We start from the raw sequence: 18,334 nt of genomic DNA on the forward strand, positions 1-18,334 counted from the left end.
ACTGATTCCTAAGGATTCAATCCTTCCGCATGGAATCAATTCGAACAGTAGTTCCCACCCTGCAGGGAGGAGAATTTCTGGCATCAATAGACATCAGAGATGCATATCTGCATGTGCCCATTTTTCCTGCTCATCAGAAGTTTCTGCGCTTCGAGGTAGGAGGGCGCCATTTCCAGTTTATGGCTCTGCCCTTTGGGATAGCCACTGCACCTCGAGTGTTCACAAAGATCTTGGCTCCTCCTCTGGCCAGATTAAGGGCTCAGGGTACAGCGGTCATAGCATACCTAGACGACCTGCTCTTGATAGACCGGTCGGTAGCCTCTTTGAATGGAAACTTGAGGACCACGGTCAGGTATCTAGAACACCTGGGTTGGATCCTCAACTTAGAAAAGTCTTTCCTAAAACCAGTAAGAAGACTGGAGTATTTAGGTCTGATTATAGATACAAGCCAGGAGAAAATATTTCTACCCCAGGCAAAGATCACTGCTTTGAGAGAGCTGATTCTGACAGTAAGGACCAAGAAGGGTCCCTCAGTCCGCCTTTGTATGAGGCTACTAGGGAAGATGGTGTCTTCATTCGAAGCAGTTCCCTATGCTCAGTTTCACTCAAGAATGCTGCAACACAGTATTCTGTCGACCTGGAACAAGAAGGTTCAGGCATTAGACTTTCCGATGCATCTGTCGCATGCGGTGCGTCAGAGCCTCAATTGGTGGCTCATACCCGAAAACCTGCAGAAGGGGAAATCCTTTCTACCGGTTACCTGGACGGTGGTAACAACAGATGCCAGTCTGTCAGGTTGGGGAGCAGTTCTGGAACAGGCTGCGGTCCAGGGAGTATGGTCCAAGACAGAGAGGACCTTACCCATCAACATTCTGGAGATCCGGGCGATACATCTAGCTCTAAAAGCCTGGACTATCAGGCTACAGGGTTGTCAGGTCAGGATCCAGTCCGACAATGCCACAGCAGTGGCTTATGTCAATCATCAGGGAGGCACCCGGAGCCGAGCTGCTCAAAAAGAGGTGAACCAGATCTTAGTCTGGGCAGAGATGCATGTGCCATGCATATCGGCAGTTTTCATCCCGGGAATAGAGAATTGGCAGGCGGACTATCTAAGTCGCCAGCAGTTACTTCCAGGGGAATGGTCTCTGCATCCCGATGTCTTTTGGGCCATATGCCAAAGATGGGGGGTTCCAGATGTAGATCTCTTTGCATCCCGATTCAACAAAAAGATAGACAGATTTGTGGCAAGGGCAAAAGATCCTCTTGCATGCGGGACGGATGCGTTGGTGATCCCGTGGCATCGGTTCTCACTGATTTACGCATTCCCGCCTATTCTGCTACTACCACGACTCCTTCGCAGGATCAGGCAGGAAAGGAAGTCGGTACTTCTGGTGGCCCCCGCTTGGCCCAGAAGGACTTGGTATGCAGAAATAGTAAGGATGACAGTAGGTTCCCCGTGGACACTACCGGAACGCCCAGACCTGTTATCTCAAGGTCCAGTGTTCCATCCTGCCTTACAAACACTAAATTTGACGGTTTGGCTATTGAGACCCACGTTCTGAAGAGTCGTGGGCTCTCAGGTCCTGTCATATCTACCTTGATTAATGCAAGGAAGCCAGCTTCCAGGATGATTTATCATAGAGTCTGGTAAGCTTATATAACCTGGTGTGAATCCAGAGGTTGGCATCCCAGGAAATATGTCATAGGTAGAATCCTTGATTTTCTACAGATGGGATTAGAGATGAAGCTGGCCTTGAGTACCATCAAGGGCCAGGTCTCTGCTTTATCAGTATTATTTCAGCGGCCACTTGCTTCGCATTCTTTGGTCCGAAACTTTATGCAGGGGGTGATGCGTCTTAATCCTCCGGTTAAAGCGCCCCTAAACCCCTGGGACTTGAATTTGGTCCTGGCTGTGTTACAGAAACGGCCTTTTGAACCAATAAGTCAGATTCCTTTGGTCTTGTTGACAAGGAAATTAATTTTTCTGGTGGCCATCTCTTCTGCTAGAAGAGTATCAGAATTAGCAGCTCTTTCCTGTAAGGAGCCTTATTTGATTATACACAAGGATAGAGTGGTACTACGCCCTCATCCTAGTTTTTTACCGAAGGTGGTTTCTGATTTTCATTTAAACCAAGACATTGTTCTACCTTCCTTTTTTCCAGATCCCTGTTCTCCGGAAGAGAGATCTCTACATTAGTTGGATGTAGTAAGAGCAGTTAAGGCCTATCTAGGGGCAACTACTCAGATCCGCAAGACGGATGTTTTGTTTGTGCTGCCAGAGGGTCCCAATAGAGGACAGGCAGCGTCAAAAGCTACCATTTCTAAATGGATTCGACAGTTGATCATTCAAGCTTACGGTTTGAAACAGAAGATTCCTCCGTTTCAGATCAGGGCACATTCCACAAGGGCTATTGGTGCTTCTTGGGCAGTGCATCACCGGGCCTCTATGGCTCAAATCTGCAAGGCCGCAACCTGGTCTTCAGTTCATACATTCACCAGATTCTATCAGGTGGATGTGAGAAGGCATGAGGATATCGCCTTTGGGCGTAGTGTGCTGCAGGCAGCAGTACAGGGTCCTCAGGTCTGATTGCACCCTACTTGGTCGTGGTTCCCCCCCCTCAGGTAGCATTGCTCTGGGACATCCCATCAGTAATTACTGTGGCTCTGTGTCCCGTGATGTTCGAGAAAGAAAATAGGATTTTCTAAAACAGCTTACCTGTAAAATCCTTTTCTTTCGAAGGACATCACGGGACACAGAGGTCCCACCCCTCTTCTAATACACTATATTGCTTGGCTACAAAACTGAGGTATCCCTGCAAGGGGGAGGGATTATATAGGGGGTTGAACTTCCTGATAGGGTGTGCCAGTGTCCAATCACCAGTGATACCTATATAACCCATCAGTAATTACTGTGGCTCTGTGTCCCGTGATGTCCTTCGAAAGAAAAGGATTTTACAGGTAAGCTGTTTTAGAAAATCCTATTTTTAAAATAAATTATACTGTTATTTAATAAGTTGGAGGAAAAATGTAATGCAGTCTTGCAAAAATGTTGACCAAAGGTTAGTTCTTTCCACAGAAAAAAGTGTAACTAATACTTCATCTAAAATTTTTCTTATGCACAGGCTATTATGTCATTGAAAGCATTTGCCTCCTTTTATCAAGCAAAAAATTGTTTTACCTACATTCTCTAATTTTAAAAAAATGGCAGCACCATGCTGGTCCTCGTAACTTTTGTTTGTGCATCCATAGCCTAGGCGTTAAAGCAAAGACAATGTCCATTTTTTTTTGTATAGTCCCTTGGCACAGGGTCATTCACACTTTATAATGGGATTGATTTACTAAAACTGCAGAGTGCAAAATCAGGTGCAGTGCTGCACAGAAATCAATCCGCTGCCAGTTTTTTTTTTTTTTTTTGCCAAAGCTTAATTGAACAAGCTGAAGTTAGAAGTTGATTGGCTACCATACACAGCTTCACCAGATTTTGCACTCCTCAGTTGTAATAAATCAACCGCAATGTCAGTAAAGTGCTGCTATCCATTACAGGGATGTGTGTAATGCACATGGAGTAATTCATTCCTTTGGCACATCCCACTCAGCACTCAGAACCCGGACAGGGTGGTGCGCTATTCAATGGCATGTCCAGCTGTACTGATAACAGGGGTAGGCATTCAAGGTGACAATGCAACCCATGTATACATGCTCTAGACAAGCAGCATTGTTTAGCCATTAAGGGAAGTCCTTAGGGACAGATTTTTGTATTTTTTTTTTAAATGCTCTGGAGTTCTGCATAGGCATAAACTCTCCAAACTGAGTTCTACATAAGGAAAGGTAAGATATACCTTTTATATATATATTTTTTATTAGGAAGGTTTAGATACTCTTAATAGTTTGTTTTGAATTAAATTGATGATCAGTCCACCAAAAACTGACATTTGAGATATGGTTAAAGAGGTTGTTAAGCCATGCAACAACCTTGCAACAATTACCTCTGCTATGTTAAATAATGTCCCCAGTGCATTTGTTTCTTAAATGAGCGCCTGAAATCAGGTACACAGCCGGAGTTTTAATAAAAAACAAATGCACTGGGGACATAATTTAACATAGCAGAGGGGATTGTTGCAAGCTTGTTTTATTATGAAAGCAGTAGGATAGGAGGATCATGGAGTGGACAGAGCTGACAGGCAGGGAGGGGAGGGGGGAGGAGGACACAGGAGAGCTGCAGATAGCAGTGGATGACAGAGACATGTAAACTGACCGGGGTGTCAGGGTTCAGCAGCCATAATCAACCGTGGCCAGTTTACGGGGGGGGGGCAGAACCAGGCAGGTTCAGACAGGTATTTCAGGTGACACGGGGGGCCAAATGACACAGCACAAGCACTGTGCTGTATAACATGCTTTAAGGGAATAGGATCCAATTTTTTTTTTTTTTTTTTTTTTTTTTTACGGTAGCAAATACTTTAAATGATAATGGTGTAATAAACCTGTTGCTATCTGTGACCTTTAAAAAGCTCCACCATTGAACAAATGGGACAGTGAACACAAATGTTGAGAACTATAAGCAGTGGGAGGGTGATTCCGTCTATGGCCATAATTTCAGATAGTGATGGGATGATTGGATACGATAACTGTGAATCTTGTTTTATGAATGTCAGAATTTTTTCTTTTAGAAAGCGTCTTTTTTTTTTTTTCTTTTTTTTTTTCAAATTCTTCAGTTCCAATAAAATATAACCTTCCTAATCCCCTTCATTTGTATGTACTGAACAGTTCACCAAAGTTCCAGCTTTTCCTATTTGTTGCTTAGGAACCCAGTGCTATTGGTGATCCTCTCCAGCACTTTAGCCAAAGGATTAATTCAACCTTGGATACCTGTGTCAGAAAAAAGACCAGAGACAAGTCCGCATACAGAGAAGAGAAAGAAGGTGTCAGGGAAGGGACCTGAAAAATCGAATGCAGCACATGTTATATCAATTGATCCAAATGGTCTTCCTGATATAAAACTTGCCCTGGAGGTACTGTTTAATTTTACAGCAGTATTCATTGAGAAATTAATGACGTTTATATGGTGCTAACATTAACCGAGATTGGACAACGCTGTTAAGCTGCTTGGCTCCTCTGAATAACGATTCTAAGGTTTCTTTGTAGATAATCACCTCATTCTGTGCTTTCTTCGTAGAGCCTTAAACATAAGGCCACTTTTTCAATGTAATAGTAGATTTCAAAAGCCATCAAAAAATGACACTGACATTACACTTTAGCCTTCAGGTTACCATATAATCTCACAAGTATATTGTGCTTTGAATATCAAAAGACTAGAACTCATGAAATTTAATTAGTTCAGTTCTGCAGAATTCCTGGGGACACTGAAAAGAAATATCTGATTGTTACAATTGTCATTTTTTGATTTGGTCTGTAACGTTGTCATTTGTCGTCTTCCATTGAATAATGGGATTTGCGGTTTTTCTTTTTTTTATGTGATTTTTGTCAAAAGTAGACTTCATCCTGTAGGTATTTTTTAAGAAATTGTACAGGGTCATCTAAAATGTTTGGTGCCACATCCTTTATAATTTGGGAACTTTATGTCCAGGATGTTTAGAGAATACATTAATTATTATTAAAAAATTTACAGGTATTATTACGTACAGCATATTGCGCCCACATTAAAGTTGTGAAATGTTATTCTATCTATGTAGTGAAGTGTCTCATGTCAAAGTGCTGTACTATTTATACTAATACATAACTCCAGCTAAATTTATTTATTTTTTTTTAGTGGGGAAGGTTTATGCCCCGTACACACAATCGGATTTTCCAACAACAAATGTTGGATGTGAGCTTGTTAGTGGAAAGTCTGACCGTGTGTATGCTCAATCGAACATTTGTTGTCGGACTTTCTGCCAACAAATGTTGGCTAGCAGGTTCTCAAATTTTCCGCCAACAAATGTTTGTTGTCTGACTTTCCGATCGTGTGTACACAAGTCCATCGGACAAAAATCCATGCATGCTCGGAATCAAGTACGAGCCAGAGATATAACTAGCGTTCGTAATGGAGATATCATGTACCTATTGTACGTCACTACGTTCGTAATTGTTGGCCAACATTTGTGTGACCGTGTGTATGCAAGACAAGTTGGAGCCAACATCCTTTGAACAAAAATCCACGGTTTTGTTGTCGGAAAGTCCGATCGTGTGTACGGGCATTAGAACCTTGCTCATGTTTTTACCAACATCTCCCATAGGAAGGATTTTCTTTTTATTCCTGCCCCAACGACAGTTGCTACTGAGACACTACAGATTGTTGTATTTTATTTATTTATTTGTTTTGCAATGTTTAATGGTTATATCCTGTGTCCGGTTTTATTACTTTAGATGTTGCTGTTTCCCCTCCTTTTCATTCGTGCTGAATGTGGTCACTGGGAATGGAAGTGCAGGGAATTTTCCTGTGGGGAGACTGACAGCAGTCCAAGTTTTAAAAAAAGTTTTTGATGGAGTTACATTTTAAAGATTTAAACACAATTACTTAATAAGCAGGTGGATGTTTTACCTATCAGTAAGGAATTATGGTTTCATAAAGTCTAGATTTTTTCCCCCTTCCTCCCTGGATCAGACAATGTTTGGAATTTTTTTTTTTCTCAATAAAATTTTATATTGCAAGAGAAAAAGATAATAACAATTGTACAAGAATAATAACATTTGTACAAATATATATTTGTGGCATAAGCTTAATAATGAGTACATAAATTCACCAAAGTAATTGTTAAGCAATAATCAATATAACGTAGATTTTACGGACGTCTCCTATCTGCTAGACATACATCCTGCCTCTAATCAGATGAGGAAATTTTTGTAACAGAATCTCAGGAATATACATAATAAAGCTATTGAGATGTATAACAGGTATTGTCTTTGTAACATATATTGTTGAGTATTCTGTATTACCGCACGATATACCCTGATAAATAAAGAATTTACAAAAAAAAAAAATATATAACTTTGATTGGTAGTGCAATCCGTAAACTATTTCTATAGCCGTAACAAAACGTGACCGATTGTCAACGTTATTTCTTAGATTGCATTTAATCTGAAAATGTATTCAGTGTTATTCAATCAATATATACTCAATGCTTGTATAAGCTACACAAGAAAAAGAATAATATAGAAGAAAGGTAAAGAGGGTGAAAGAAGATAAATAGGTAAATAGACAAAGGTCCAAAGATTGTCAAAGTTCATTTTCTGTTAGGCTACTTTCACACTGAGGCGTTTTACAGGCATTTTTGCGCTAAAAATAGTGCCTGAAAAGCGCCTGTAAACTTACTTTTCGGCAGCCCTAGTGTGAAAGCCTGAGTACTTTCACACTGGGGCAGTGCGCTTGCAGGAACGGAAATAAAGTCCTGAAAGCAACATCTTTGGGGAGGTGTGGGAGTGGTGTATACGGCGTAAAAGCGCCCCACTAGCGGCCGAAAAGCGCCGCTATAACAGGAGTAAACCGCTGCTAAAACTTGCGGCGCTTTACCGCTAACGCCACCCCACCCCAGTGTGAAAGTAGCCTTAATGAGTCATTATCTTCAGAATATTTGAAGATGACCCAGGATTACCATGTATGTTTAGAAATTTTAAGTCACAATTCAATGGATGTGCAATGGATTCAATATACACACCTTTATCTTCCTGGTCCTATTTACTTTTATTCAGATGATCTTTGTATTAACATTTAGGTGTGTGAGTTTTGTTTGGATTTGACAAATGGAAGCAGTCCAGAAGATGTAGTACCTATTTCCATAAGACAACAGTTGCTATCAACATGGGTGAAAGTTAAGCAGCTGCTCCAACAACAAATAGGGCAGAAGCTGGGGACGGATGATGAGGTAATTTGGTGTGGGAGTTGTGTTTTAATTTCCATTGTTAGATACTTTGGTTCTTTCTTCCTTGTGCTCTACTTCATACATTACTATGGTCATAACAACTTGTGTGTATATATTGAAGCAAAGTGGGACTTTAAATGAAGCATAACTGCAAAATAAATATGCAAGGATATGTCTGATATTTCTATGTCTACATACAAGATTGGGGGTAAAAAGTGTAGCAAGTGTAAAAAATGATAACCATAGTAGTTAAATAACTTATATTTCATATATATACACACATATATTACAACATAGTCCATGGGTAATGGATATATTGACATAAGGTACACAGTAACAATAATGGTTAGATAACTTGTAATTCATATATGTACACGCATTCTTCACAACATAGTCTATGGGTAATAGGCATATTGACATGAGGTACATATTTAAGGAAAATAACATAGATCTTAAATTAATTAAGGAATAAAATATTGTAAATGGGATAACTAAATCCAGGGAGACTTCAGACATATGCTTGCAAGTGGTAGCATGTATGTTCTCTACGCGTTTCGTGGAGTAACATCCACTCATCAGGAGCAATTCCAAGGGTAAAATATCTATAAAAGGACAAATGAATAGAGAGGGGTCAGCCAGGATAGCACAGAGGCAGAGAGGGGAAGAAAAAGAAAATAACTTCCCCAAATATTCTTACCTATAACAGGACTGGTAATAAAAGGTAAAATATAGACAGTTGAGGGCACCATATGACGTGAGTCTACACAACAACTTGTGTGGCTTTTCCGGAGCTCAGCAGCATTAGTAGTTGGTAGAAGTCTATGCTTCACTGGTGTTGTTTTTCAGACAAACTAAGTTGGCTTGTGCAAGAAAGAACAGTGAGTTTTTTGGGGAAAAGGAATTAGCTCCACATTACAACAAGTTTTGGCATGTTTACAAAATTTTGCCCCATATTTCACTTGTTTTAGCCTCAATACAATGGTTGTTTGTTGCTATGCAGTAGATTTGTAGACGAAGATGTGCACAGAGTATGTTGGGATACCGCATGCATGTTAGGAAGCCTGCTGGAGCTCATTATAACGAAAGTGGGGGTCACTGGGCCTTGTCTACTCCATAGCTATCAACTGTCCCTCATTTGTAGACAGATGCTCCCTCCATATTTCCTTCTCAGTTGTCCCTCTTTTTGGGCTGATGTATAGACCTTTAATAAAGGTATACTGTTTAACAACATTAAGCATGTTCCTAACAAAAACTTTAATCCAACCTCTAATTTTTTGCGTTTTCTATTTTGAAAAGCCTGTGTAGTAGAAGTAGTGGTGGGAAATAAAGCACATGTGAATTTACCCACAATTTTTTGCATATTAAAGGGGTTGTAAAGGTAAAAATTTTTTCACCTTAATGCATTCTATGCATTAAGGTGAAAAAACTTTTGACAGTACCGCCGCCCCCAGGCCCCCCGTTTTACTTACCTGACGCCTCGAATCTTCGCTGCGCGTCCTCGTCATCTTCATTGCAGCTCAGCCTGGTCGCTGATTGGCTGCAGTGGATGGATTGAAAGCAGCGCAGCCATTGGCTCGCGCTGCTGTCAATCACATCCGATGACGCGGCGCGCCGGGGGGCGGGGCCGAGTGATACAGCGAGCGGCTATAGCCGCCGGCTGTATCACGGGAGCGCGCCCGCAAGCACTCACCACCATGCGAGCCCTCGCATTAAGGTGGTAAATGCTTGCGGGGAGGAGTTGAAACAGCCGCCAAGGGACCCCAGAAGACCAGGTTCGGGGCCACTCTGCGCAGAACGAGCTGCACAGTGAAGGTAAGTATAACATGTTTGTTATTTAAAAAAAAAAAAAAAAATAACTTTACAACCCCTTTAAGTCTTCATGGGTCCTTTTCCTAGAGGCAAGATTTAGTTTGTGTACATACTTTGTGCTGAAACGTATCCCTCTTTTTCAGAAAGTTGGGGGGGGCGGGGGCGACTTACTGGCTTACATGAAAGCCATTTTTTCTATTGGTGTACCTCCATTGGTATTCCCTTGTGCTTGCTAAAGAGAGCACCCATGCGAAACAAAACAAACCCACCGACCAAGAGGCTGCCTATACAGCCCTGATGAACCCAATACTAGAGAGAATGTGTCTTGGGTAAAGACTGATATGTGCAAGCGATGTGTGTCCATTCTTTAGTTCAAAGCTGAAGATCCCTCTGACCTCAATTTTATTTTATATTCCTAGGCTTTCTCTTAGTTTGCACAAACAAGATGATTATATTGGTTGCTGACTTGATTTTGCAATTCAATTTGCCGCTATTTCCTTTGGGATGTAGATGTGGTTATACATTGATGTCTGCTGATTGTGTATGCAGTTATGGAAACCTGTCTAAATTACGTTTGTGTGCTAAGTGTCCATGTCTTTCGCATTTCACAATATGTGTTTATGTGTTTGCTGAAGCCTACCAAGGTCTGATAGAAGATGACCTTTTACAGTGATATGCCTTAGGAGGTGTTTAAATAAAGCTGCTGTAAGAGAGGTCTGTTGGCATATTGGGCATATCAATAGATTCGTATTTTTAAAGGGCATATCTCATGTATTTGTTTGCTTGCATACATGTTTGCCGCAGATACTACTGTAGTCTTCGATACTCTGCATTTTTGTATGTATTTATTTATCTTTATTTGCTGCTGCAATGTGTATTTGGGGACAGTTCTATATAGTAATGAGTGGACTTACTCTGTGATATTGTCTCTAAGTGTAAAAATGCTTTCAATAATTTCCATTAAAGAACAGAATTCATGCGTGTACAATGCAACAGATGGGCCCTTACTCATCTTTTTGAATATTCAGCCAAAAACAATGCAATATACTGTAATTTTTCATCAGGTATTTACTGTTTCTAGGAAAATAATGACGGACAGAATCCAATGACCAAAGTCCTCGTCGCTTTAGAAATGCATTCCTGCAATGGACTTGAACTGATGGAATTTACTGTCCCAAGCCTAACTCAGGTATTTATGGTTTTAAGCTGATTGTAAATATATAATATAATGTGCATATGATTACAACGAAAACGCCACCAAAGTTTCCAAGTGTTTTAACTTGGTTAGTTCTAACTGAGCACTGAAAAATGCTAATAAGGAGCAGTAGCTTTTACTACTAAGCTATGAGCATTAAAATAGCTACTGATTTTTAAAGGCATTCAAAAACTTTCCTGCCTGCACCTTGTGTTTTTCACATGCATAAGATGGTATTGATAATGTAGTTACGTGGTGTCATTTGTTGTCCCGAACGCACATGCTATGGTACCCCTGTGTTAGTGGGGGGGAACAGAGGAGCAGGAGAGGAACGCAGAAGCATGTGGGGGAACAGGGAAACATGTGGGGGACCAGGGCTGCATGGGGGACCAGAGGAGCGGGGGGGTACCAGAGGAGCATGGGGGGACCAGATGAGTATGGGGGGGTGATAGAGGAGCAGGAGAGGAACGCATAAGCATGTGGGGGACCAGAAGAGCATGGGGGGACCAGAGAAATAGGGGGAGGACCAGAGGAACACAGGGGGGGGAGCACGGGGTGGGCAGAGGAGCAGGGGGGAACAGAGGAGCATGGGGGGGACCAGAAGGAGCACGGGGGAGGGGACAGACAGCTGACAGCTATGGCCTGGGAGTTTCTCACTTTCCTGCCTAATCTTGTCCCATTCCGGGGGGGGGGGACCAAACTGATTCTTTGCCCCTGGTGAAATAATGTCTAGCTTCCCCACTGGTACTGCCTGTAAGAGAAATAAAGTAGAACGGCTAATGGCTAGTGAAGGGGGGGCTTAGGTGGCCATCGGGGTTGGCCGGCCGGGGGGGGGGGGGGAGGTGGGTTTGTCCGGCCGGCTTGGGAGAGACCTGTCACCTGTCAAAGTGGGCAGGTCTGGATGAAGTCCAGGGCAAAATTTTTGTCCCAGTCCAGCCCTGATTACAAGGTAAGGCAAACAAACAACACAGTGAATATAACTACACTAATACCTAGTTAAAGTATCAAAACATTTTAAAGTGTACAGTGCCTTTAACGCGAAGTAAATAAGCTTCAAAATAAGCCTTCACTAACCTGTGTAACTGCAGGCACTGTAGAACAGTTTATTCCTAAAGTTTACAATAGCTCAGCTTACCCTACTCCCCACACCCAGCATGACTTGGCTGATTGCCAGCCTTCTGATCTCTAATGATATTGTGGTCTATTTTCTTCTTGACATCACCAAAGCACAAAACATACTATTTAGAGAATGCAGCGCTACAGGAATCTGCCAGAGACTGCAGACACTCATCAGGAGAAGGTCAAAGCCTACAGACATGTTACAAGAGATGGTCAGAGACTGCAAACATGCTAAGGAGATTGTCAGAGGCTTGGAACAAGCAGAAGTTATTGGAGACTGAGGGCATGCTTTAGGAGAATATAACAGACTGGAGTCATATCACATTACATAAGACTACTAGAAATTACTGTGAATAAAGTCCTTTTTACACCTCAATGCTTCCACATTTCTGATCCTTACCTTACTGCCCTTTATTAGATTACTTGTGCCACATTTGATATTTCTCTCAGCAAGATCCATAATCAGATCAATAAAAGATCAGAAGGAAAAAAAGGAGAGAACAAGTAAAAAAGAAATAAACCATTTGTGGAAAAAGGGGCTCCACACAGCGCAAACCCCTCTCCTTAATTTTTCCCTGCTCCTTGTGTGTCTGTCTGCTTGCTCCTGACTCCCCATCGCCCGCCCGCCCGTCTGCCCGGCCGCATCATTCATTCAGAGTCCTCTGTGAATGGAAAACCACAAGTCCCGACAGCCTTTGCAGCTGTCGACTTGTAGTTCTCAATTAACTACTCTATGCAGACCAATCAAGTTCCTCCACCACAAACTCGCTCATCCATGTCTTTATGGACCTTGCCTGGCCTCAACCCAATAGAACACCTTTGGGATGAATTAGAGGGGAGAAATCAAGCCAGGCCATCTCGTCCAACATCAGTGCCTGACCTCACAAATGCGCTTCTGGAAGAATGGTCAAACATTCCTAAAGACACACTCCTAAACCCTGTGGACAGCCTTCTCAGAAGAGTTGAAGCAGCTGCTGCAAAGGGTGGGCCAACTCAATATTGAACCCTACGGACTAAGATCGGGATGCCATGAAAGTTCCTGTGTGTTAAAGGCAGGCGTACCAATACTTTTGACAATATAGTAATATATGCTGTGTGTGTATATATACAGTATCTCACAAAAGTGAGTACACCCCTCACATTTTTGTAAATATTATATTATATCTTGTCATGTGACAACACTGAAGAAATGACACTTTGCTTCAATGTAAAGTAGTGAGTGTACAGCTTGTATAACAGTGTAAATTTGCTGTCCCCTCAAAATAACTCAACACACCGCCATTAATGTCTAAACCGCTGGCAAAAAAAGTGGGTACACCCCTTAGTTTAAATGTCCAAATTGGGCCCAAATTGTCAATATTTTGTGTGGCCACCATTATTTTCCAGCACTGCCTCTTGGGCATGACATCACGGACCTGGTGGATGTTAGAGACCTTGCTCTCCTCCACCTTCCGGATGCCCCATAGATGCTCAATAGGGTTTAGGTCTGGAGACATGCTTGGTCAGTCCATCACCTTTACCCTCAGCTTCTTTAGCAAGGCAGTGGTCACCTTGGAGGTGTGTTTGGGGTCGTTAACATGTTGGAATACTGCCCTGCGGCCCAGTCTCCAAAGACAGGGGATCATGCTCTGCATCAGTAAGTCACAGTACATGTTGGCATTCATGGTTCCCTCAGTGAACTGTAGCTCCCCAGTACCAGCAGCACTCATGCAGCCCCAGACCATGACACTCCCCCCACCATGCTTGACTGTAGGCAAGACACACTTGTCTTTGTACTCCTCACCTGGTTGCTGCCACACATGCTTGACACCATCTGAACCAAAATGAGTTTATCTTGGTCTCATCAGGCCACAGAACATGGTTCAAGTAATCCATGTCCTTAGTCTGCTTGTCTTCAGCAAACTGTTTGCAGGCTTTCTTTTGCATCATCTTTAGAAGAGGCTTCCTTCTGGGACAACAGCCACGCAGACCAATTTGATGCAGTGTGTGGCGTATGGTCTGAGCACTGACAGGCTGACCCCCCCACCCCTTCAACCTCTGCAGCAATGCTGGCAGCACTCATAGGTCTATTTCCCAAAGACAATCTCTGGATATGTTGCCGAGCACATGCACCCAACTTGGTCAACCATGACAAGGCCTTTTCTGAGTGGAACCTGTCCTGTTAAACCGCTGTGTGGTCTTGGCCACCATGCTGCAGTTCAGTTTCAGGGTCTTGGCAATCTTCTTATAGCCTAGGCCATCTTTATGTAAAGCAACAATTCTTTTTTTCAGATCCCCTGAGAGTTCTTTGCCATGAGGTGTCATGTTGAACTTCCAGTGACCAGTATGAGAGAGTGAGAGCGAGAACACCAAATTTAACACACCTGCTCCCCATTCATACCTGAGACCTTGTAACTCTAACGAGTCACAAGACACCAGGGAGGGAAAATGTCAGATTGGGCCCAATTTGAACATTTTCACTGAGGGGTGTACTCACTTTTGTTACCAGTGGTTTAGACATTAAAGGTTGTGTGTTGAGTTATTTTGAGGGGACAGTAAATTTACACTGTTATACAAGCTGTACACTCACTACTTTACATTGTAGCAAAGTGTCATTTCTTCAGTGTTGTCACATGAAAAGATAGAATAAAATATTTACAAAAATGTGAGAGTTGTTTTCACTTTTGTGAGATACTGTGTATGTATGTATGTATGTATGTATCATTCTATGTATCTATCTATCTATAGAAATATATATAGATATATGTAGATATATATAGATATATCTATATATATCCCCTTTTGTGTGCACCAAATGTCTTTACAAACACAGATATTGCTTTGTATAAATAGCAGTGACATTATCACTGTGCTGAACATGGCCTGTGCAGCCAGTAGAGCAGCAGGTGGGATCTAGGAAGTCCACTCAGAACAGGCTGCCTGCAGAAAGCTATAGGAGGGGATGGATACAAGACCAGTTACCCTTCACAAGACCAGAGAGCAGCAGTGACTGGTCTTTATTACAGGAAAATTGTAGGTGTTATTTTATGCTAGATAACTGCAAAGATTTGGAAGAAGTACAGAAGGGATACATTGTGGGGGATTTACTAAAACTGGAGCACTGAGAATCTGATGCAGCTGTGCACGGTAGCCAATCAACTTCAGCTTTTTCAGTTAAGCTTTGACAATAAAACCTGGAAGATGATTGGTTTCTGGGCAGAGCTGCACCAGATTTTGCACTCTCCAGTTTTAGTAAATCCCCCCCCCCCCCCAAAAGATTTAAGTAAGAATATTCATTGCTGTTCAATTTAGCCAATATTTGTTTAGCCCAGATTTCTGTCTGAACTTTGCCCATGCATGAACATAATTGAGCCATGTGAGAGCTGCCCCAAATACATTGTTGAGATTGACAGGCTTGGTTATGTACAAAGATGGACGATGCTGTCATAAGAGAGCCGTATTGACATGTGTCTATTGACATTATTCTGCTGCTGGTGCTGAACATCCAGTGTTGGGAAGATTTGGCCATTGCATATCACGCTCCCTGCAGCTGAACACAAGGAGCGTCAGGCAGCACAATCTGCTTTTTATGGTCAGAATAAGACTAGACTACACAGCTGAAGGATTTGTTTATTTCTCTGAATGAAAGTGAAATCATTAATCCAATGTGCCTTAAACTAAAATTCTACCACTCCAAGTCATTCAGTGCTAATATTGTGTATCATTGCTAGGTGCTGAAAATGACGCTGGATTGCATTTGGTCGGATCCCCTTGTGGAACTGCAGACATTAACCAGGTTGGCGCATTTTGCATACAATGCGCAGGACTTAGAATTAGCATTATCCAGTACCGAGAGAGCTCTAAAGTTTGATGACAAGACAAGAAAACAGGAAGTGTAAGTATGTTTTCTATGTATTATTTGCATTGGCTGCATATATGGAAATAGAAATCATAAATTAGGCAATACTTAGGTAGAGTGTATTGTCTTATCTGCTGATAATTTTCATGTATAGACTTCTATTGTCAACTTATCTTTATGGTCACAGAAGGGGAAATTTACTAAAACTGGCGCACATGGGATCTGACGCAGCTGTGCATAGTAACCAATCAGCTTCTAGGTTTTAGGCTATGTTCACACTGATCCGACATGAAAGTCGTAAATTTGCCCTGCGACTTCATGTCTGACTTCCATGCGACTTCAGTGAACAGGATCCGTCTTTGATCCTTGCCATTGAGGTTTATATGAATCTTGAGGGGGAAACCCACGCCAAAATATAAAATAAAAAACGGCGTGGGGTCCCCCCAAGACCATTCAAGACCCTTCGGTCTGGTATAGATTTTAAGGGGTACTCCCCGCGCCATAATTAAAAAAAAAAAAACATTGTGGGCCCCCCCCCAAAATCCATACCAGACCCTTATCCGAGCATGCAGCCCGGCAGGTCAGGAAAGAGGGGGGAGGAGCAAGCGCCCCCCCGGCCATACCAGACCACATGCCCTCAACATGGGGGGATGGGTGCTTTGGGGCAGGGGGGCTCTGTCACCTCTTCCTGACAACCCTGGGCAGTGGTTGTTGGGGTCTGCGGGCAGATGGCTTTTCGGAATTTGGAAGCCCCCTTTAACAAGGGGGCCCTTCTTCCACCACCACCCCCACCACCCCATGTGATTGAGCATGGTACTGCAACCCATTCATCAAAAAAAAAAAGAAGTGTAGTGTTACAAAAAAACAAGAGACAGTTTTCAAAAAGTCCTTTTTTAACTAAGGAAGAACATTCCCCATAGTAGCTCTGTGTCTTCTTCCTCCGGTCTTCTCCCTCCACTTCTTCTCCTGGTTCTTCTCCCGGTTCTTCTCCCTTCGCTTCTTCTTCTCCCGGTTCGACTTCCTCCGCCGACCCAGTCCTCCTACGACGTTGGCTTCTGCTGTTGTGTCAGGTCCAGTGTCTGCCAGTTTTTATGTAGCCATGCGGCGTAGCCATCCGAGGACGTCACCTGGAGACCCCCACCTCTCGTGATGTCACACGGAGACCCCTCCCCCAAGGAGGCAGTAGTATGGGAGTTGGGTTGAACTAGTTCATATTTGGCCAAGCACTCAATAGCTATGGCTAACCAATTAGTTAGATGGCCAAATCCAGTGATATACCGAGACATATGCCAAACACTAAAGGGTATATTTATAAGAAAAAAAATATGGGCAGATGTGACAAGGAGTTCCCAAGCCCCGACTAATTCTGCCTGTATTTTCCCTTAATGTAATTATTTCCTGATGATTGGTAGCTCCATCTAGTGACCATAATGAGTTATTTTTTCTGAGGTATTTCAGAAAAAATACTGCTTTATGGCCACTAGATGGTGCTGACCATCAATAATCACAGCAATAAAGTGGATATAAAACACAAAATGTAACATTTATTACATCCTTTCCCAAACTTTTCAACATAGAGGAACCCTTGAAATATCTTTCTGGTCTCAGGTAACCCCTGCTAAAAATGACTAGAACTACAACCTATTATACATTAGTGTGATGGTCATTGGGAAGAATGCTCATTACACTTGTGGTCATTGGGAAAAATGACCCCCTTACAGATGGCTAAAAAGATCAATGGTGTCTGTGGGAACTTATCTTAGAGGCAGAAATTGCTCATATCTCAAGGAACCCCTAGCAACCTCTGGAGGAACCCTAGGGTTCCATGGACCCTGGTTGAGAAAACATGATTTATTATATTGCAGCTTACCAATTCTTAGATGGCTGCAATCATTTTCTTTTTAGGGTTTCTTTCCTATATTTTCACCTGGTGATCCTGCCAGGAAGCCTGTTTTTATTAACAAAACAAGCTGCCCTGCAGATGTAAAAGTTAGAGGGTTAATACAAACCATTAAACACTGACAGGGGTGCTTACAATAGTCAGCTTTTATTTATTTATGTAAAACCTTTATCCCAAAAGGAAAAAAAAGCTGTTATTGTAACTGCCTTTAACCACTTAAGGACTGTCACAGATACATATACTGCTGGAGGATCAGCCCTTAAACACAAAATCACGTACCTATACGTGATTCCTGTGATCGGCTCACAGTGGGATCCAATCAGCAGGTCCGGTGGCAGCAATGGCCGCCGACCACTCGTGATCATTTACGGGTGAGGCAGAACAGCGGTCTGCCTATGTAAACAAGGCAGACCGCTGTTCTTCCAGAGAGTAAAATTGAGATCTTGTGTTTCTGCTAAGCAGAAACATGGAACTGTTTTCAAAGCACATCCCCCACAGTTGGAAAGCACGCATAGGAAACACGTTTAACCCTTTGATTGACCCTGATGTTAAGCCCTTCCCTGCCAGTGTCATTTCTACAGTGACAGTGCTTTTTTTTTTTTTTAGCACTGATCACT

General features: G+C 42.4%; 1 protein-coding gene across 2 annotated transcripts in view; it reads left to right on the forward strand.

The window, feature by feature from the left end:
* CFAP46 (cilia and flagella associated protein 46) overlaps positions 1 to 18,334 on the forward strand; it is a 333,386-nt gene that overhangs the window by 93,984 nt on the left and 221,068 nt on the right. For both annotated transcript variants that reach the window (XM_073596084.1, XM_073596086.1), the window contains exons 20-23: positions 4,802 to 5,009; positions 7,710 to 7,859; positions 10,747 to 10,854; positions 15,690 to 15,853. In XM_073596084.1, the coding sequence (XP_073452185.1) occupies positions 4,802 to 5,009; positions 7,710 to 7,859; positions 10,747 to 10,854; positions 15,690 to 15,853 (630 nt within the window). The remainder of the gene's footprint in view (positions 1 to 4,801; positions 5,010 to 7,709; positions 7,860 to 10,746; positions 10,855 to 15,689; positions 15,854 to 18,334) is intronic.

This window comes from Aquarana catesbeiana, linkage group LG08 (assembly GCF_042186555.1).
Source record: "Aquarana catesbeiana isolate 2022-GZ linkage group LG08, ASM4218655v1, whole genome shotgun sequence".
NCBI lineage: Eukaryota > Metazoa > Chordata > Amphibia > Anura > Ranidae > Aquarana > Aquarana catesbeiana.